The following is a 20,701-nucleotide window of genomic DNA, read 5'->3' as shown; positions in this document are numbered from 1 at the left end:
GTAAAAAAATAAGAGAATATCCAAAAAATGTTCTACTTGTTACAGTACTGTACAGATTTAGGATTTCAATTTCTGTCTTAGCACGCATGCGTTACTTACAATTTAGTTTCGTTAGGTCAAGTTCGTATATTTTGTGTGTTTTCCAACATCGAGTCTACAGTTTTCGATTTAATTGCGTGTTAATTAAATTATCCGGTAGCCGATTTTTTTTTCTAAATTCGTCGTATACCGTAAGATATTTTTTTATGATTAATTCAACGCTTCATTAATATTTTTTGCTGAAATTACCAACTTCCTAAACGTTAGTTTATAAAGACTTAATAGTTACAATACCGACGTTATGCAAATATTTTCAGTTTTCTGAATATAATTTAGCGTATTTATTTAAATAAATTTAGAGAAATCATATGACAAAAATATTTTACAAGATTACAATTATACGATCATAATTATTACGATATTTAGTTACAAGATTTAATTAGTAGATTTAATTACAAGATTTAGTTAGTAGATTTAGTATCATTTATATATTGATACAATATTAAAGTTAAACAATTTCTCATTAGTTCGTTTAATTGTTTATTGCCAATTTGCTATCATTTTATAATAATTTAATTGCAATGTATCATTTGTTTTGAATTAGAAGATATTTTTTATGTATAGATTTACGCGACCACATTGCCAATATGCCGGTGTTGCTTTGTTGCGGCTTTTGTTTGTAACATTTTTTACTTATCTTTATTGCAAAATACTCTATGTTTACGTAAGTTCTATATTGATTATATTCAGCGAAATTGATATATCGCTTTTTTTTTATTATTATTTTGGTCAAGTATCAGAAGTTTTGGTTTCGGTTTTTATTTAACCTTGAAGTACTATCGGCTGTATAAACTTAAACATGTATAGCTGACTTATTTTTCTAAGTGCGTTTTTTGAACTTTTGAGACGACAATATCGTTTTCATAATTTGGAAATGAACATTTATTCAGAGAAAAGTTGTAGATTATTAATAAAAATATTTATCTCATTAATATTAATAATTGAAAAATTAATTTGTTTTTATTTATACTGCATTTGTGATATATATAAAATAAGCGTCTTTTTTATTCATCACAATATTAATAAAAGATAGACTTTTTTATTACAATGATACAGACTTATTCTGTTTTTTTTTTAAATAAATTTCTATTTTCTTATTATAAAGGAGAAAATTTAAAAAAATGTTTAAAGGTTAAATTCAATCATGGCTGATAAAGGTGATAGGGGTCGTAAAGGCGATAAGGGTCGTAAAGGCGATACGGGTCGTAAAGGTGATAAGGGTCCTAAAGGTGATAGTCCTGTACAAGGAACAGATCAAGATGAAAGACGCAGACGTTCTGAGACACCGTTGTATCAAATGTTTCCGAAAGAGAAAGCTAAATTTACAGCTCAAGAAGCACTAAACTTAAGACCTCTAGAATACCAGAGACCCCTAACTAGAAGTGATATTATGTTAAAGAATATAAATCCTGATGTTGACCCCCGAACTCAATCTCCTCTGAAAATGTTCTTTGATGAAGATCCTAACTATAGACCTCCATGTAGTTCTCAACCTGAATCTGAAACTGAATCTGAATTTGAATCTCGACATGGATCTAGATCACAACCTCAATCTCAACCTCAACCTCAGTATCCATATCCACGTCAATCTCAACCTCAATCTCAGTATCCATCTTCATATCAACCTGGACATCCAAGTGATGGTCCTTCGAGGAAAGTTAAGTTTTCACCAGGGACATTTAAGGAAAGACCACTATCAGTACCACAAGATCCACCAGTGGTAATTTATGAAACATGAGACTATAAATTTATTAATCTCAGCATGCTGGGTAAGAGATTACCCATTGGTACCCTATGCTTTTGGCACATGTTTTATGTCATCCTACTTTGTTTTTGGTAGAAATTACATATTTTTGAAATATTCATAAAATTTTTTGATACTTTCTACCTTGATGTGAATTAGTTTTAGGTATGAAATTAACTACATTACATGTTTATGTCGAGATATGTTTATATAATTCACATATTAAATTTTAAACGTAAGGAGATAAGACAGGAACTCAACCTTACAATTGGTTTTTAGTTCTTTGAGAACATGTACTTCAATAAATGATATAGTATCCTGCTTGGTTTCCACAACAACTTTTTATGAAGAAATATTAATTTTTGTGAGTTATTTCTAAGCAATAAGTATTGTTGACTGGGCATTTATATAATCTATAACAATACCATTTTCCAGTTCTCTACTTTACTGATCTTTAAAATCAAGTCGAGCATACGTGCTGAAAGAAAGATGATGCTAATGCTTTTGAAGAAAATTCTCACTGATTCTTAGAATCGTTATTAGAATCAAGATGCTATCCTACAAACAAGAAACAAAGATGCTTCAAGAAGTGTTGATGGCACATGCAGGAGATTCATTCCCATACATATATCTAATGTGAACAGAAAAGCAGTCTTTGTGATTACAAAATAATTTCTGTTATATTTTCTATATGTATTGTATTATTTTTATTAGTATATGTTATTGGTATATATAATATTAATGTATATAGCATATAGTAATTATAGTAAATTGGGGAGAAACTCACTTCTATTAGAAATGTTTGCGATATTCACATCCAGCATGTCAAAACAAGTAGAATGACATATAATATGTGCAGTAAAGTTCAATCGCATGTTGAAAGTAATATATTGTTAATTTATAATTTGTTTCTCAAGAACTTTTAAATATGTGCATTTTTAAAGAATATATATAGGAAGTATGTGTATGTACTGTATAGATATAGTACATGTATACTTTTTAAAAGTACATATAAATGAAATTCGAATTTCATTTGTTTTTTGTTTGTGTAGAGCAAGATTTATCCAAAGGTAAAAAGTATAGAAAAGATTAGTAGTGTGTATTATTGTTTAGTAAACGTTTTTTGTCATGATGTTATTTTTATATTGTATTCTTTTTCAGACAAATTATCCCAACAATATGACATTTGTTGTATTCTGTTTCATTTTATTTTTACATTATAATAAAGATCTAAACTGTTATTTTGTTATCAAAGATGTGTTTTTATCTTATTTTAGGATATCACAAAAAGGCCCATTATCGAAAAGCCCATTACCGAAAAGCCCATTACCGAACGGTCTCAAGCAGATAATCCTAAAAAAATGGAAGGTGCAATTAATAAATTTTCTATGGTGTTTTATACATTACTTTCAAATATATTGAAGACGATTTGAAATGTTTACAGCCAGAGGTACATTATCAGGCTGCAAATTTTTCAAACCGTCTTTATATTATTTGGTAGCACAGAGAAATATATAGAAAAATTTTTTTTTATGAATTTACATACATGATATTGTGATTTTACATACATTATAGTGCCTCCATCCACTAGTGGAGAAGATACAGCTGGAAGCCAGTTAGGAAGAGGAGCCATGCGAGGCAGACGTGTGTTCGCCTCAGAATTAGTCACAAGACCAGAACATTTAATTACCAAAAAAGGTTAATACATTTAGTATTTTCATATTTATGTGAAAAACATAAAATACATATAATATAAACATTAAAATTTTTAGGCACAACTGGAACTGAAATACTGATGCAGACGAATTATTTTAAGTTGGTGACAACAACTGATTGGTGTTTATACCAATACCGAGTTGATTTTTATCCAGAGGAAGATCGAACTCCTGTCCGTAAAGGATTGCTCAAATCTCATAAAGATGCTTTAGGACCATATGTTTTCGATGGAACTGTTCTATATAGCAATAAATATGTGGATCAAGTAAGATATTTTTCAGTGAATTAAATTATACGTTGTATGCTACATCTTTGATGAGATATGAACAAATGTGTATAACATAAATTTAATTCTAAAGTTGGAGATTTGGTCTAAGCGAATATCGGATGGACTCGATGTCAAAATTGTTTTGCGCTATGTTGGAGATATGCAAAGGGGCGATCACAGTTATCTTCAATTCTTTAATATAATTATGCGAAGATGCCTAGAACTATTGAAACTCCAGATTGTGGGGCGCGATTACTACGACGCAAATGACAAAGTAAGTAAAGAAATAATTGTTATAATTATTTGATATTTATATTACATATTTATATTATTACCCACGAATTGTTTAACATAATTATAATTCAAATAGATAAACGTACAGGGTCATAGAATGGAACTTTGGCCCGGCTATCTCACGTCTATAAGACAACACGAAAACGATATTCTTATGTGTGCTGAGATTATACATAAAGTTATGCGTCAGCAAACTGTATTAGATATATTAAACGAGTGTTTCCATAAAGACAATGTTAATTATAAGGTAAGAATATTGATTATTAACATATTCTTGATCTAATTATATATTTTTATTTCATTATATATTTATATCAAACGGTTCATATCTTTAGAAAGAATTTGAAAGCCTAGTTCTTGGTTTAGTCGTACTTACTGATTACAATAACCACACATATCGTATATCGGATATAGATTATGATGTAGGTCCTGATTCAACATTCCTGCTGAAAAACGGTGGTAAGATAACGTATAGAGATTATTACAAAAATAAATATCGAATTACGATTCGTGAAAAGCGTCAACCACTGCTTATAACAAGAGCAAGACCAAGAGATCGTCGCTCTGGCCAATGTGAACTAATATATCTTGTTCCTGAACTATGCCGTGCAACAGGTGTTTTTTTCACTTCATTCTGCATTCGTATAATTCATTTTATGTTTTTATCTTACGATAAGTCATTTCTATGCAGGTTTAACCGATAAGATGAGAGAAAATTTCGGTTTAATGCGTTCATTGGCAGAATATACACGCGTAAGTCCAGATTCACGTATGAAGAAATTAATGGATTTCAATAATAGACTCCGCTCGGAACCGGCAATCGTAGCCGAGCTAAGTCAATGGAATTTGACACTTGCTGACCGATTGCTTGATGTACCGGCGCGTGTTTTGGATGCAGAATTAATTTTATTAGGTAATAACTGCGTAATTTCCGCGGGTAAAGGAGCAGATTGGACAAGACAATTACATAATAAACGATTATACAATCCAAGGAGATTAAAGCTTTGGGTGACAATCCACGGGAGTAAAGTAAAGGGCGAAGTTCAAGTAAGATAACAAAATTTTCTAGAATTATACTTCTTCGTCGTTATCGATTTGTTGCTACAATAGTACTTTTATTTTACAGAATTTTGTTCATTTGGTTAAAGGTGCTGCTTCGGGAATGGGTTGTAATATAAATTTACCAAGGTTTTACGAAATAAGTGATGAACGTTCTAATGCTTACGCCGAATTTTTGGAATTTGTTCTGGGTAAAACTAAACCAGAGTTAGTCCTCTGTATTGTACCGAATAACAGAAGCGACCGCTATAGCGCTATTAAGAAAAAGTGTATTGTGGATCGACATACTCCTTCGCAAGTATTCCTTGAAAAGAATCTTACAAACAAGAATGTAAGAACAATAGCTACGAAAGTAGCTATTCAAATGAATTGCAAATTAGGTGGTTCTCCGTGGTCTGTTGAACTGCCAGAAATCAATCTGATGGTGATCGGTTTTGACGTATGTCACGATACTAGTAATAAAAGTCGTGATTATGGTGCGATGGTGGCTTCGTTAGATAAAGGTTTGACACGGTACTTTAGCGTGACGAGTGCTCATAATGTAGGCCAAGAACTTTCAAATAAGTTCGCATTAAATCTCGAAAGCGCATTGCTGGCTTATAGAAAAGCTAATGCAAAATTCCCATCGTTTATTGTGTTTTATCGTGACGGCGTTGGCGAGGGCCAAGTGCCGTACGTATTAGATCACGAAGTAGGACAAATAAGAGACAAATTAAACGCTTTATATAAGGCATCGGGTGTACTCGTGAAATTTGCCTTCGTGATAGTGACGAAACGAATTAATACTCGAATCTTTCGCGAAAAGAACAATCCACCCCCGGGGACAGTCATTGATGATGTTGTAACCAATCCGTTAAGATATGACTTTTTCATTGTATCTCAAAGTGTGCGACAAGGTACGGTGACACCGTGCGCATACCATGTGGTTGCAGACACCACAGGTTGGCCAGCTGATAAAATGCAAAGATTGACATATAAGTTATGTCATATGTATTATAATTGGTCTGGTACCGTAAGGGTACCAGCACCTTGTCAATATGCTCACAAACTTGCCTTTTTGGTGGCTCAGTTCTTACGTCATGATCCTAGTTATCACATGGAAGAAATATTGTACTATTTGTAAATTTTTACCGGTATACATTATTATACCATTCTCTTACTGTGCAAACTAAGATACATGAATTACACTATAAGACTTATCGTATACGTGAAGTAACTATAGAATTATGTTTCTAAATTTTTTCTATTGTGACAGATTAGTTATTATTTGGTTTTTCGAAGGTATCTGAAGGTCCTCAAATGATAATAGTTTATGATACATGAATATAATATTGTTAAGTAATATTTTATCATTACTGTTTATTAAAACTAATTAGTATTTGCTTCACATTGATTTGATTATGAAATGAAAACATCTGAGAAACGATAAAGAAATAATGTACTCCTGGTTTTGTGTTATATTACGCAGGACGTTGTAACGTAAAGTACAAAAAATAGTTACGTTTATAATTTTATTTACTTACGTTATTTAGGTTATATTTTAAATCTACAGATACAAATAAAAGTTAAATTAGGAATAAAGTAACATTGCATATTTCATACATCATATATGATTAAGATTTGCTAAGAAGTTATATTTTCTTTTATATAAATGGAATTATGTATTTTTTAAGGATGTATTATCATTTAGTAGAATATCATATAACTGTTATAATAGTCTTCACGGTATAATTACGTGTCCACGAATTGGATGAGTGAATAGAAGTCTGAGATAGAATAAGGTCTGTTTCAGTCAGAGCTTTGAACTATATTTTTGTCTTGATTCAGTTCGTATAAGAAAACTTATAATGTTACCAATCGACACGGTGCTTTGTATTGTGGAGGCTACAATATACATAATGGTATTATGTAAAACTATTTTTATACAAAAAATAAAGAAGATACATTTTCCGTTTCTACATTAATTCTGTTACTATTGCAGTAGTGTTCTTATATCTGATCATTTCTTGAAAAAAGTATTTTTATAAAAAATTTTTAGCATCTTTTCTATTTTACAGATACAGTGCTGGACAAAAGTATTGGCACAGCAAGATTGTTATGATACAAATGCTTATAACTATTAAACAAATTGATTTAAACAAAAAACTTTTTGACGTATTTATTTATTATCTATCCTAGTTTATTACATAACAAGAGCAACAATATAAATAAAATAATACGCAAAATAATAACAAAAATATATTTTTTGAACATTTTATGGGTGGACAAAAGTATTGGCACAGTAGAATATTTACGCTTATAACTAATTACATAATAAACTTCTAATATTTTGTTGGCAGTCCTTTTCTTTTAAGGACTTCCTTTAATCTTCTGGGCATCGAGTGGACTAATTTTTTAGTGAATTCAGGTACAATATTGCTCCATTCCTGCAGAAGAACTTTCTTCAGTTCAGACTTGCTTGTGATATTATGTTTCCTAATTCTTTTTTCCAATTCGTTCCACACGTGCTCAATGGGATTCATATCGGGACTTTGAGGTGGTGTGTTTAATGTGTGGGCAGTATTATATATTATCCACTGACGAACAATATACGCCATATGTTTAGGATCTCGATCCTGCTGAAAATAGAAATCCCTGGGGAGGTTTAATTTTTGAGTACTTTTCAAAAGATTTTGCTTGAGTATATTTAAATATACATATTTATCCTTTATCTCATCAATGAATATAAGTTCTCCTACACCCGATGATGCCATACATCCCCACACCATTAAACCACCACCCCCATGTTTCATGGTGGCTTGCAGATTCAGTTCGTCCATCTCTGTGTTGGGTTTTCGCCATACTAATATTCTGCCGTCAGATTTAAAAATATTAAACTTACTTTCATCTGAAAACATGATCTTTTCCCAAAAATCAGTATCTTTCGTAACAAACTCTTTCGCGAATTCCACTCTTTTCTTTTGGTTTATTTTACTGATGTAGGGCTTTCTTCGTGCTGCACGGGCAGAATAACCGGCATCCTTCAATACCCTACGTACAGTTTTGGTACTTACTTCTTTTTCACACTCAGCTTTTAACATCGAAGCAATTTCAGTCGAATTAGTTTTTGGATCCTTCTTTACAATATTTACGATTTTCCTTTTTTCTCGAATTGTTACCTTAGAAGGGCGACCATTCCTAATTTGATTCTCTAGATTTTCTTCACTTTTAAAGCGTTTTATGACTGAACGCACAGTAAAACGACTTCTGTTTATGATTTGTGCAATTTAAACACACCACCTCAAAGTCCCGATATGAATCCCATTGAGCACGTGTGGAACGAATTGGAAAAAAGAATTAGGAAACATAATATCACAAGCAAGTCTGAACTGAAGAAAGTTCTTCTGCAGGAATGGAGCAATATTGTACCTGAATTCACTAAAAAATTAGTCCACTCGATGCCCAGAAGATTAAAGGAAGTCCTTAAAAGAAAAGGACTGCCAACAAAATATTAGAAGTTTATTATGTAATTAGTTATAAGCGTAAATATTCTACTGTGCCAATACTTTTGTCCACCCATAAAATGTTCAAAAAATATATTTTTGTTATTATTTTGCGTATTATTTTATTTATATTGTTGCTCTTGTTATGTAATAAACTAGGATAGATAATAAATAAATACGTCAAAAAGTTTTTTGTTTAAATCAATTTGTTTAATAGTTATAAGCATTTGTATCATAACAATCTTGCTGTGCCAATACTTTTGTCCAGCACTGTATGTAATATGTTTAGTTTCTTCAAATTTCGCAGTGACCAATTAATAATAAAATAGAATTTCGGTCAGTTAGCATGGCAGTATTGTGACACGAAAATATCAATGTAAAGGTAGTTACACTAGAATGTGTCTAAATGTGTTATTAAGTTGCCTAACCTGCTTTATCGTAAATTGTTCTCAAGTTCAGTGTAACGTAAGAATGTGAGGTACTTTCATGTCAGAATTTTTCTTCAGGCAAAAGTGTTATATAAATAAACAAAAGTTAAATAAATAATTCGTTTTATTTTTGTGCTGAAAACACATTAGAAATCAAGGTACTTGTAATACTGTTATATCTTAAATATAATATAAAAATAACACCTCAAAATACTTTGTAACATAAGTTTTTATATAATTGTTTGAATTTTGTAGAACAATGGGAGAACGTAAGGGAACAAATTTATACTACCCACCTGATTACGATCCCCGTGTTGGTGGTCTTAACAAATTTCTTGGTACTCATGCACTACGTGAAAGAGCACGCAAATTACACATGGGTATCCTTATTGTCAGATTTGAAATGCCATATAATATATGGTGTGATGGTTGTGGCAATCATATAGGAATGGGTGTTCGTTACAATGCAGAGAAAAAAAAAATTGGAATGTATTACAGTACACCATTGTATCAATTTCGTATGAAATGTCATCTCTGTGACAATCATTTTGAAATAAAGACTGATCCAGCAGTGAGTATCATAATCTTTGTGTCACCTTTGCTAGCTTGTTTATCACATTTGGTCACTCGGATTTTAAAAAAATATCTTTCTGCACAGAATTTAGATTATGTAATTGTGAGTGGTGCAAAACGCCAAGAAAATCGCTGGGATCCCAAAGAAAATGAACAGGTGGTACCAGAAACAAAAGAAGTATCTTGCAGACTATATGATGATGCTATGTACAAGTTGGAACATGGTATAGAAGATAAGAAAATAGCAAAATCAAAAGATTCTTCCTTGGAAAGTGCAATAGCATTAAATAATGCTACATGGAAGGATGATTACTCTTCAAATTGTGCATTACGCTCTGCATTTAGAGTATGTTTATGTATATAATTATTTATATAGCCACTTTTATGTTATAAATATTTTGAGAATTGGTTGCTGATAAGTATTTTATATTGTAGACACGAAAAAACGAGTTACAGAAGAAACAAAATTTGGATCAAGTGTTGCTTAAAAAAAGTGGATTGAATATTGATTTAGTTAATGAACACGAAGATGATATAAAGTTAGCCAAATTACTGATGCATAAAAGAGGTAATGATTTAGAGTATATATAAAAAATATGTTTTTGTAGCATGCTTTTGTAACATAGTATTTAGTATTTGTTTTCTTTGTTTCAGATACAAAAAAGAATGGTCGCAACCCCTTGAAACGATTGATTACTATTGTAAGGTCTAAAGATAAACTAAAACATTCGTCACATTCTGTATTAAGCAATAACACTAAAAATCAAACAGATCAAACACATAAACTTCCTAAGCTTACTCAACAAGAACCTTCGAGTTCGAAAACAACTATTAGTACGTTAAGTAGATCGTTAGTTACTTATGATAGTTCTGATACAGATAATGATTCATAGCGCAGATATTTGTAATAAAAATATGTATATATGTAACAAATATAATTTATAATGTTATTTAGTATATACAATATTTATAAAAATATTTATAAAAATGGGATAAAAAATGAGACATTAACAAGTAATACAAACACAAATTTATTATCATCATATTTTTATTAATATTAGTAATATTGAAAAAATTTGCATATCTCAGTTTCATTCCAGTTTTATTTTTCCATGAATAGATGACACTCATTTATACATCAATAAGAGGTTGTTCTACAGCTGCAGTTGTTGAGGATGTCAATTTTTTTTTCACTACGTGGATCTTTTTGTTTGAGAGACAAATAATATAACAATGATCTGGATATGTTATTGATATTTTATCAAAAGTCTCGTTATTAGGAAATGCTTTGGGATCAACTTTATTGGTTAGCGTGACTAATCCTATAACAATGTTTGCAAATCTCTCATCATTTTCCAGTTCACCTCCAGACTAAAATGAAGTATACAATGTTCAGATTTTATAGAAAATTAATTTACAATTGTATAGCAGTTTCTATATAATTAATGAGTAAAAGAATATTACCGTTAATACAGCTCCATCCTCTGTCAAAATTAGATGCCCAATTTGATCTGGGATACGTTCCAGTGAAAGCATATTTTTTCCTGAATTCAAATATTAACTTAATCTTTAATATTAAATTTACAGACGGAACTGTTTTATTCGTTCTTTTTCTTTAAACATTCAATTTCTAACCTATTTATATTATTATGTCTTAACGGTCTCAAGGTATTAACTGTACCAAGAAATCATTTATATTTAACAAGTTACCAAAAAAAAAAATAAAACAAAAAATGGAATACGTCGATCAAAATTCTTAGGCAATTTTACAAAACTATGAAATCAATGAGCTGTCAAAGATATCAACCTGTGTATTTTTTATTTGCTATATCTCTGCTGATTCTTCTTCGTCGGTAATGCAGAATTTCTTCCGTTCAACACAATTTCAACATGTTGGAAAGTAAATTAAGATAAATATATATTACCTGGAAAACTTCAATAAACAAATTGGAAACAAACAAAATAGAAGAACATCCCAGATAGCTACATCTTAATTATATTTCTTCAATTTTTCGAAATTGCATAGATATAAAGCAAGTGTAGCATGACACAAATATTGAGCGTTTCATAATATCTTTTCCATACTATTTCGGTTTATTATCAAATCTCTTCCATAAAATTTCTTTACATTTACACAGTATTGCTTTGTTAATTTTCTGGAAGTACTAAGTGTGTTATGCATATGTATGTATGTGTTTCATTTTGTTTATACTACATTGTAATATTTGACTATTTTTATGTTGTTAATTTCCTAGAAGTGTGATATTTCTAAAAATTCACTTATCTATAATTTAATTAATTTGAAACAGGAGCTATTTATTAGGATGGGTACGTTATAAATATATTATTTAATAAGAACAATATTATAATTCAAAATAGGGGCATAAGCCTTTTTCTAATATAGTAAATGTAATATTTTATTAGAGAACCATTTAAATCTAAAAACTATTAACTATAAAAGAAACACAATACTTTCATAGTTATATAGTTGAATAATTAATAATTTTCTATTTCTGAAAAATTTACTTTTATTAACCTATACTTTACCAATTGGTTAGAAAGTACGAAAATGTGTAATATGCGTTATAGATAATATTGAAAAGAAAATTGAAATACAATTTCATTAAAGAATCTCTATTTCTACATTTATATTTTTATATAAAAAACCATGATCTGCTCATATAGTTTGCGATTACGATTTTTGCAATATTATTATTATTACTATTATTATTATTATTATTATTATTATTATTATTATTATTATTATTATTATTATTATTATTATTATTATTATTATTATTATTATTATTATTATTATTATTATTATTATTATTATTATTATTATTATTATTACTATTATTATTATTATTACTATTACTATTATTGTTATTGTTATTATTATTATTAATGTATTATAACAAATGTGCATACAGTCAAAGACAAAAGTATTTGTACAGTTTGAATGTAAAATTAAAAAATACATATTCTATCCTATTAAATATATTTTAATACGTATCTCTTTATATTTAAGTACTTACAGTAACAAATGTACACAGACAAATGTTAATTAAATTATTCGATTATTGAAACGAAAGTATTTATACAATATTATTAATTAATATGTTCGTATTACAGTTAATATTTTATGAACTTTTTGATAAATAATTGCCTGCGATCTATTGAGCATGGATAATACTAGAGTTTTAGCGAAATCTGCACTTCTATATCATGCAAACCTTTAAGATTGATATTACACATATATGTGTAGTAGTATCTACGAATTAACTTTTGTTTATGTCCATTAATTACTGCAAGTGTTTCTGTATAATACATAATTACACATATTTAAATATATTTAATAATGTAGAAAATATTCCTCTGTTTATATCTCTTATATTCCAGTTGCACAAATACTTTTGTTTTTCATTGTATGTAATTTTCGAACATACAGTCGTGGACGAAAGTAAGTGGACAAGTAGTGGATGTAGATAGCAATGATGTTTAATCGAACCACTCCTAGTGTTATGTACTTCTATTTTAATTATTATATCCTTATAGCATACAGATTACTTATCAAATAATTTAAATTAATATTTACATTTTTATACGAACAAGCTATACTTAATTAAACTTCGTTGATATCTATACTGACTATGTATCCACTTATATTTATCGCTGGCTATAGCATATTCCAAAGCGTTAAACAACGGCGAATATAGGGCTGTGAAAGTGATGAACGCGTTAATAATATCGTGTTGTATTTTCTATATAAATTTATTTCAGCCGCATTAAAGGTAGAATTGCGCAGGCCACTATCAGTAAGATATGGTGCGCATGTGCAGTGAGGATCTCAGTGGTTCTCTGCACCAGCGACTTTGCGGTATCAAGTACAGTGTCATTCGTTGCGCGTCTTCCGAGCGCGTCTTCCGAGCGCGTTTGTTCTGTGTTTGTGTTGTGTTCTGTTGAAATCTTCCTTAATGTCATCACGTGAGGCCACGTGGTTTCCGGTACTCAAATTCTTCCAAAAAATAATCAGATATCTTCAGTGATAAATCATTCTAACTTATTATTTCGTGTCCTTATGGAAGATATAGGAAATTATCGTAAATAAATTGATCGATCATTTGTTCGACTCGATCTTTTTCGATTCTCGAAGATGTTACTATCCGTCGCCATGGTTACTGTGCGCGGGTAATCGTTCATTCGAATTCACGCGAGATTGTCGTTCGTTATTCGAAATTGTCGTCCGTATCACGGTTTCTGTCTACGATCAGGGATTCAAACAAAACTGTCGACGACTGGACATAGTGTGGTTGATTTGGGTTAGATTTGTGCACGAATGGATCGAGTTTTGAGAAGTGTTCCGAAATGTGACTGAATCGTTACTGATCTGCTAGTCGAGAGGTGTCACGCTGCTATGTCCAGGAGGAAGCAGGCGAAGCCTCGATCTCTAAAACGTGAGTGTCTTACTTTCACATGTAATTACTAGATTGATTTTTATGGACTTTTATATTATTATATACACAAAATGGAAAGATGCGGAATGTAAGTAGAATTGCTAAATATCATCTACTAAATATCATAATAAATACACTGAATATTTGATATATGTGTTTTTCCATATTATATGTATTATGTGCATCTTTATACTTTTAAATTTCCTATAAATGCATAGAAATCCGCAGTCTTATAATTACATAGTTTATTGACTTTTCTCAATTTTGATTATTTAACTCAGTCATGTGTCTAATAGCTTCATTTTATCACTGAAAAGAGAAATCACTTGATGGATCTCAAACTAACATACTTTTTATTATTTTATTAAGAAAGCGTCAAATTAAAAAATGTTTCTTTCGCAATAATAAATAGGAATATAATATTCTTTTATTTTAATTCAGTTGACATTAGGAAATTTATCAGTAAATTAGATTAGGGTTAGATTTCGATAAATTTATCTAACCACGTTTGAATAAACGAAAGTACTACCATTGTTTAAATAATTATTTGTCGTCCCTGAAAGTACCTAAAACTTAACCTAATCATCTTCATAAATTTCGAACATCAAGTGTATTAAATTAGAAAGACGTTCAATTTAACGAAATTTTCTTGTTTCGTAAAAAAGGAGGAACAAATATTAAATATTAGGATAAATCATATAATTATTTTATCATATTTTCCGTTCTTGTTGGTTATCAGATACATATATAGGAATTTCATGAGTCAGCTTTTGGAAACTTCGCGTTAAATATAACGTGTAAGCGTTGAAACGACACGACTCGTTCCGAGGATGTTTCTTTTTCTTGCTTTCTTCTTTTTTGCTTTCGGCAATGTTTACGAATCCGTGGCATACTATTGCGACACGTGATTGCTCCAAGTACTTGTCGAGGCCTTGAGCTTGCATGGACAACAAAAAATTGGAAAATCGCGCAGAGAAGCGGTTTTCTTGGGAAAATATTGTTTTTCGTATGAAAGCGTGCGTGCTAATTGTTGGAATGAATTATGGAAGGGAATTTGACTCGAGGTCGCAAGGGCTAATGTAGGAGTTCTGAAATTGAATATGGGATTCGAAGCCTGAAATTTGTAATTAGAATTTGAAGAGAAGAATATAGTTTCAGTTTCCAGTAATCTGAGTGAATTAACAGAAATCAAATCGAAATTAGATGAAATGAAATCATTTCTTAAAACATACTACGAATTCATAGTAATATTCGTAATAGAAGTTTTTTTATTTTTCAGTACGGAACCTATACCTTTCTTTCTCTTCCATTAAATATAGTTTAAATATTCGAGCTGCTTCCTTATTACTGCAAATTTTAATTTTTATATTGCTCAGAATTTTTTAACTGGAAACTTTGTACAGGTTAATTGCATCAGTTTAAGTCTTAGATTTATGTCAAAATACACAAATGTATGAGATTTGGAACTGAATATAGGTCTGAGTTCGAAGTTGAATTTGAAAGTTGTATAAGTACAACTTTCTATATTTTTGATTTTGTTTTGGAGGTAGTCTGATTTTTTTGACTATCCTACGTAAACAAGCATCAGGGCACAACGTTAAAAATATTTTAGCAGAGTTAATTCGAAGAGTATATTCGAATTTTTATACTACAAAAATATATAGGGGACTTATCTAGGAATATCTAGGATTCTAAGAAGATATACAGATGTGCAAGAAATTATATAGCGATCGTAAATCAAGCTAGGAAATTTTATAAGAATTCTAAATTAAAAAATATATAATTAATTTAGAAAGAAAGTAATCGATTCGCATCGTCGCTCCATATCTACTCTACCATACTAATGAGAGCAAAATAAGATAATCAGGATATCTCCGCTTCATTTTATATATATAACAATGTTATAACTTCATCCATAACACCTGTTCTTCGTAATGTTCGTTCACCATACCACAAGTCCTGTTGCATCAGAGGCCACTGCATTGGAAGAAGGAAAACCTCTGAACCCACAAAAGGAACGAAGAAAATTCATAAACCTACAAAAGGAAGAACGAAGACTAATAAGCGCTTACAAGTAAAACAGAAGAGTCAATCCAGAAGAGACAACTGAAAAATTTCCAAAAGTCTCCGATACCTGTTATCCCCTCCTAAATCTCGATCGTCAATTCCCTTAAATCTAAACTGCACTCGGCGAGCGATCAGCCGAGCGCACAGGTGCTCGTCCGTAAGCAGAACCATAAGACAAGAAAGAAGAGAAGAACTAAACGAAAAAGAGAGAGAAGAAGATCTGCCTGTTGGATGAATGAAGGAGAAGGTGGCAAGGTTTTCCTCAGAATGGAGGAAGATCGTACGAACAGCTTGCTCTCACCCGGAATGATCAGGGCGTATGTGTTCCCGGGTAATCGGGATAACGACAGGAACAGAGTGACCGGTCAGCCGTTTCGACTGACAGAGAGGGAACTATGGATAACAGGCTAAGAGAGAGAAAACCAAGGGAAAACGAACGTAACAGGATGGAATGGAGAGGGGTTGGATATGGCGAACGATGAAAGGAGAGGCTTGGAACGTTGTCAGTGAGGGAAATAGCGATGGAGACACGCGAAGTGAGCTATCTAGAGTAGAGAAAGAGAGATGGAAGAGGAGAAAGGGAGATGGGAGAGGGAGACAGAGTCAGTAGTCAGCCAGGATGGAATTAGGTGGAAACCCGCGGGACTGCTGCCTCTCCCTGCGGAATTCCCGGCCTCTGTAATCACCAGTTCTCCTATCCTATCCAATTCTGGTCGCACTGCTTCCACCCTCTCTCTCGGCTTCCCTATTTCCTCCATATTTCTATCTCAGTTACTCCCTTTGGCGCATCGTTCTTTCCACATTTTATTTTCCTCGTCTTTCTATCTCCGTCTGGCTCTCGTTTTATCTGTTTCACTCTATTTCTGGGCTTTACTCATGCTCGTTTTCCTTGCCCTCTACGTGAGTTGATTTTCTTTGAACGAGTTAGCCTGGTGTGTAGAAAGTTTCCAAGGTGTTCGGTTTCTTCGATGTCGTGGCATTCCTAGAGCATGGCTAGGTGTTATCGCGCGGTACTCTTCGGTGATTAGCGCTGAGAGACGCAGGATTTTAGAGATGCAGTTCATTTCCATGCGAAGGTTCCGTATTCGGTGGATTTAAGTTTGTTTTCTAGATTCGTGAAAAAGTGGAACATGTAATGAATTCGTTTTAGATTGTTCTTTAGTTAGCGGGACGATTGAAATCTTTCTTTGTGTGCTATAATGTAATCGAAAGGATCGCAAATAGTATAATTTTGCCTTAATACTATAACCTTTGTTCTTTTGTGAATCATTGGTATATTCGTTTCCCTATAATTCAAGCACGAGTGCTAAACAATTATTTTCCAGAAGTATATCTTTCGATGTTATTCGTCTGGAATAGTATTTTGGAATATGTCGTGAATATATGTAGTTGAAAATTCTGAAACGATTATGTTTGGTGCAGCTTACGATAATTAATTAATCCATGATTGCAGCAAAGTAGTTTATCGTAGCCTGTTTCCACTTTCTCGTGTTGGTAAGTAGAAACAGGCGGACCGAGACAGCCACTTGGAGAACAGTACCGCCATTCAAAGTTGTCTTGTACATTTAAATATCATTAACTAAAGTTTGCAAGTTACAAGTTGTCAATTTTCTAACAAATGCACACAGATCTTGCACAGATGCATCTTTACGAGTAAATTTTACAAATTTCACAAATTTCATAATTTGTCCGATTATTTTGTTTAACGATAGTTTTTTGAATAGATGCGAGGAAGTAAAGGAATAAGGAGAAGGCTTTAGAATAATACGAATATATTGTATAAATTTCAGATGAATTTTAGATAAACTGAAACATCGATTCGGAGTAAAAATACCATTCAGTAGTATAGGTCAAGGTACAGCTGAAATAAGTAGTGCAAGCCAACGGTATAGTCTCGTGGTACTTATAATTTCTTTATAATCATACTAGTCGAATTTTCTACACTCTTTTACACTTTCTTACACCGTATCTCTGGCGTACAAACACACGCATTACCATCGTTTTTCTTTCAAGTATTCTTGTATTATACGCGTCTCGTATTCCCTCAACTACTTTTCCAACTTGTTCAAATTTCCACGCGAAACACTCTCGTGAAACTTTGTTCAGCATCAGTGATACGGCGAAATTATCAAGAGTCATTACCCTTAAAATTAACTGGCAATATATTGCAGGAATGTCGACGATTGGTTTGAAACGTATTCCACAAATCTCTATCTCAAATATACGAGAAATGAAAATTTTCCGATGGCGCGAAATTTATTCTCAAATCTCTATACTAACAAGATATCGAAAAAAAATTTCCTATCAAATAAAACCTCTGTTGTAGAAATTCCTATCTCAAATATACTGAAAATAAAAATTTTCCCCTCGAACATGAAACTTATCCAAAAAATCTCAATCTCAAAAATATATCAGATACAAAAATTTCCCTATCAAACATAAAACCTATCCGAAAAATCTGAAATATCTCAGAAATATTTATTTCAAAAATCTCAATCTCAAAAATATATCAAATACAAATATTTCCTTTGTTTCACAAATATCTGACTCAAATATACTGAAAATAAAAATTTCCTCGCTGAGCATAAAACCATCAATAAACCATATAAAAATTTCCTTATCAAATGAAAGCTCTATTTCAAAAATCTCAATTTCAAATACACAGACAATAAAAATTTCCCTATCCAATATAACACTCATCCCGACCATCTCAGTCTCAAAATATACATCGAAGATAAGATCTATATAAAAATCCCTATACAGAAAAAGTCACTATGTAAGAAGTCTCTATTTAACCTAGGTACATATACATATCTTAATCTATATTCCTAAAAATGGTAAAAGATTGAAATTTTTGATTAAGTAATATCGAGAAGAGCTGAGAGTAAGGGAGGGAAGGGAGTGGAAGGGAGGGGGGGAGCGGATAGAAATCGCCGGTTTCTGGCAAAAGCAATTCGATGTCGTCCTATCGGATTAGCCAGGGGTACCACCACCACTGCGATCGTGGTGGAACATTACGAACACGCGGTTAGCCACGAAATAGCAAGCCTGGCCGATAGCATTGCGAGCATCGGTGATATAGGGTGTTGCTAATTAATGCACGATAATGAACCTGGGCGCAACCGAAGCTGTATTAATGGATTCCAATGCCCGTCATAACATGGACGATCCGTAGGTGCATTGGAACCATACGTAATTGCGTTAATGGAGGCCCATCTGTTTACGCTGTCGGCTTTTGGGCTACTTATGCTCGTCACTTGTCCAGCAAATAATCATCTAACGGTGAATAGTTGACCCATCTGTGCTTGTCGTCCCTTCGAAATTCACGAAATTTCGTACGATTTAATCAACAGTTGATTTTATCAACTGTTTCGTGAAAATTTTCAATCATATCTTGGCTGTAACTGAGTTGTCGACTATCCTTGTATCGTCGATTATCTTGATGTTAAAGTCATCGAGGATCACAGTTAACTCAATGTCTCATTCATTTGTAATTTCTTCTTGGTCGATCTACATCATCGAATTTTATTGATTTCACATTGAGATTACGAAAACATACTTTAGCAATTTGCTCAATATTTTTTTTTTCGTTAATATTGTAGCGACACATGAGTCATAAGACGAGGCGAAGCGAGGGTGACTCGTATTGTTGTGCCTCGGAACACGGACACCGCCTCGATGTTTAGCGTTTATCTCTAGGCAAAAGCAAATTTTTTGCCAAGTTTGACAAATTTGAATCTTACGACTCCCCCCCTCCCCGACCAGTATAAATAAACGGACATGATCGCGAGCAGGCAATTATTATCATCGAGCTATTACCGAGATATTATCGAGTTATCATTATTTGCGAATTAACGGAGTATACGAGTCTTCGAGTTATCCGCGAGCATTTTATATTCTATCTTCGTGACTACGTTTGTACAAGTTGTACTACGTTGTACGTTCTACAAGTTTGTGAAATGCGAAGAAATTGAGCCATCATTACGATAAAGTATACGATTAAGAAAACTCGAACTACCATGAGAAAATATTTTAACCGTTTCTCAACTGTGCTTCAAAATTTTATTCATTAATTTATTGTTATCATCTGTATTGTTTATTTATTTTCAGTCAAACTATAAGAATATAAGAAACGATGTATTTTAATAATTGACAAAAAAATTTCTGCTATACAATTCAAGAAACATTTTACGACAGGGTTAATTGTTGCGATATTATTTTTGTTCTGGGAATTTTGCGAAAATTTGAGCTACGAGAAATATAATTCAAACAATATAATTAAAAGTCTTTGGAATAAAAGTTATTCGAGAAAATTTGTTGATACAGAAAAAGGATAAAAAATATGAGATTTATCGAGTATAATTAAATTTTTTAATTACAGTTTTTCAGTTAGAGTAAAGGGAATTGTTAATTTAACTTCGTTAAACGACAAGCATCGAAAGAAATATTTAATACGAATTTCATGTAATTTGATACATCGAATGCTCGCAATTGATTATCGCGCGTATTAACGT

At 31.8% G+C, this 20,701-nt stretch overlaps 5 protein-coding genes across 7 annotated transcripts in view; 4 read left to right on the top strand and 1 right to left on the bottom strand.

Annotated features, from left to right (window-relative positions):
• Window positions 1-25: 25 nt before the first annotated feature.
• LOC132913557 (uncharacterized) lies at window positions 26-3,272 on the top strand. The gene is made up of 3 exons (XM_060971984.1): window positions 26-230; window positions 1,231-1,268; window positions 1,329-3,272. Exons 2-3 carry the CDS (start codon window positions 1,244-1,246, stop codon window positions 1,835-1,837), a joined length of 534 nt encoding a protein of 177 aa, XP_060827967.1. The 5' UTR covers window positions 26-230; window positions 1,231-1,243; the 3' UTR covers window positions 1,838-3,272.
• A 117-nt stretch (window positions 3,273-3,389) lies between these two features.
• LOC132913554 (piwi-like protein Siwi) lies at window positions 3,390-7,138 on the top strand. Its single transcript, XM_060971981.1, has 7 exons — window positions 3,390-3,541; window positions 3,616-3,824; window positions 3,919-4,101; window positions 4,198-4,368; window positions 4,457-4,736; window positions 4,813-5,168; window positions 5,248-7,138. The coding sequence occupies exons 1-7, from the start codon at window positions 3,475-3,477 to the stop codon at window positions 6,301-6,303; spliced, it is 2,322 nt and encodes a 773-aa protein (XP_060827964.1). The 5' UTR covers window positions 3,390-3,474; the 3' UTR covers window positions 6,304-7,138.
• A 1,920-nt stretch (window positions 7,139-9,058) lies between these two features.
• Window positions 9,059-10,672, top strand: LOC132913768 (coiled-coil domain-containing protein 130 homolog). Its single transcript, XM_060972300.1, has 5 exons — window positions 9,059-9,248; window positions 9,346-9,661; window positions 9,749-10,009; window positions 10,099-10,231; window positions 10,318-10,672. Exons 2-5 carry the CDS (start codon window positions 9,350-9,352, stop codon window positions 10,554-10,556), a joined length of 945 nt encoding a protein of 314 aa, XP_060828283.1. The 5' UTR covers window positions 9,059-9,248; window positions 9,346-9,349; the 3' UTR covers window positions 10,557-10,672.
• Window positions 10,673-10,678: 6 nt separating this feature from the next.
• Window positions 10,679-11,563, bottom strand: LOC132913769 (ragulator complex protein LAMTOR4 homolog). Of its 3 annotated transcripts, none has more exons than XM_060972302.1 (3): window positions 11,471-11,563; window positions 11,128-11,207; window positions 10,679-11,034 (listed from the first exon to the last, which is right to left on the bottom strand). In XM_060972302.1, exons 2-3 carry the CDS (start codon window positions 11,197-11,199, stop codon window positions 10,795-10,797), a joined length of 312 nt encoding a protein of 103 aa, XP_060828285.1. In that variant the 5' UTR covers window positions 11,200-11,207; window positions 11,471-11,563; the 3' UTR covers window positions 10,679-10,794. The 3 variants fall into 3 exon arrangements, with proteins under 3 accessions (XP_060828285.1, XP_060828286.1, XP_060828284.1); XM_060972303.1 differs by lacking the exon at window positions 11,471-11,563 and adding an exon at window positions 11,299-11,464; XM_060972301.1 differs by lacking the exon at window positions 11,471-11,563 and having other exon boundaries at window positions 11,128-11,464.
• Window positions 11,564-13,586: 2,023 nt separating this feature from the next.
• LOC132913764 (zinc finger protein 423 homolog) overlaps window positions 13,587-20,701 on the top strand; it is a 132,086-nt gene continuing 124,971 nt past the window's right edge. Inside the window, exon 1 of the mRNA XM_060972296.1 lies at window positions 13,587-14,120. Coding sequence (XP_060828279.1) covers window positions 14,081-14,120 — 40 coding nt within the window. The 5' untranslated portion in view covers window positions 13,587-14,080. The remainder of the gene's footprint in view (window positions 14,121-20,701) is intronic.

Source organism: Bombus pascuorum, chromosome 13 (genome assembly GCF_905332965.1).
Source record: "Bombus pascuorum chromosome 13, iyBomPasc1.1, whole genome shotgun sequence".
Lineage (NCBI taxonomy): Eukaryota > Metazoa > Arthropoda > Insecta > Hymenoptera > Apidae > Bombus > Bombus pascuorum.
This window is presented reverse-complemented; position numbering and strand designations above follow the sequence as displayed.

Excerpts from the sequence above, each read along its gene's own strand:
- LOC132913557 (XM_060971984.1), top strand. The coding sequence starts at position 1,244 with ATGGCTGATAAAGGTGATAGGGGTC. Across the intron at positions 1,269-1,328 it reads TGATAAAGGTGATAGGGGTC|GTGATAGTCCTGTACAAGGA; the intron begins GTAAAGGCGATA and ends AGGGTCCTAAAG.
- LOC132913554 (XM_060971981.1), top strand. The coding sequence starts at position 3,475 with ATGCGAGGCAGACGTGTGTTCGCCTCAGAATTAGTCACAAGACCAGAA. Across the intron at positions 4,369-4,456 it reads AAGACAATGTTAATTATAAG|AAAGAATTTGAAAGCCTAGT; the intron begins GTAAGAATATTG and ends TCATATCTTTAG. Across the intron at positions 5,169-5,247 it reads AAGTAAAGGGCGAAGTTCAA|AATTTTGTTCATTTGGTTAA; the intron begins GTAAGATAACAA and ends TTTATTTTACAG.
- LOC132913768 (XM_060972300.1), top strand. The coding sequence starts at position 9,350 with ATGGGAGAACGTAAGGGAACAAATTTATACTACCCACCTGATTACGAT. Across the intron at positions 10,010-10,098 it reads CATTACGCTCTGCATTTAGA|ACACGAAAAAACGAGTTACA; the intron begins GTATGTTTATGT and ends TTTATATTGTAG. Across the intron at positions 10,232-10,317 it reads ATTACTGATGCATAAAAGAG|ATACAAAAAAGAATGGTCGC; the intron begins GTAATGATTTAG and ends TCTTTGTTTCAG.
- LOC132913769 (XM_060972302.1), bottom strand. The coding sequence starts at position 11,199 with ATGCTTTCACTGGAACGTATCCCAGATCAAATTGGGCATCTAATTTTG. Across the intron at positions 11,035-11,127 it reads AGGATGGAGCTGTATTAACG|TCTGGAGGTGAACTGGAAAA; the intron begins GTAATATTCTTT and ends ACTTCATTTTAG.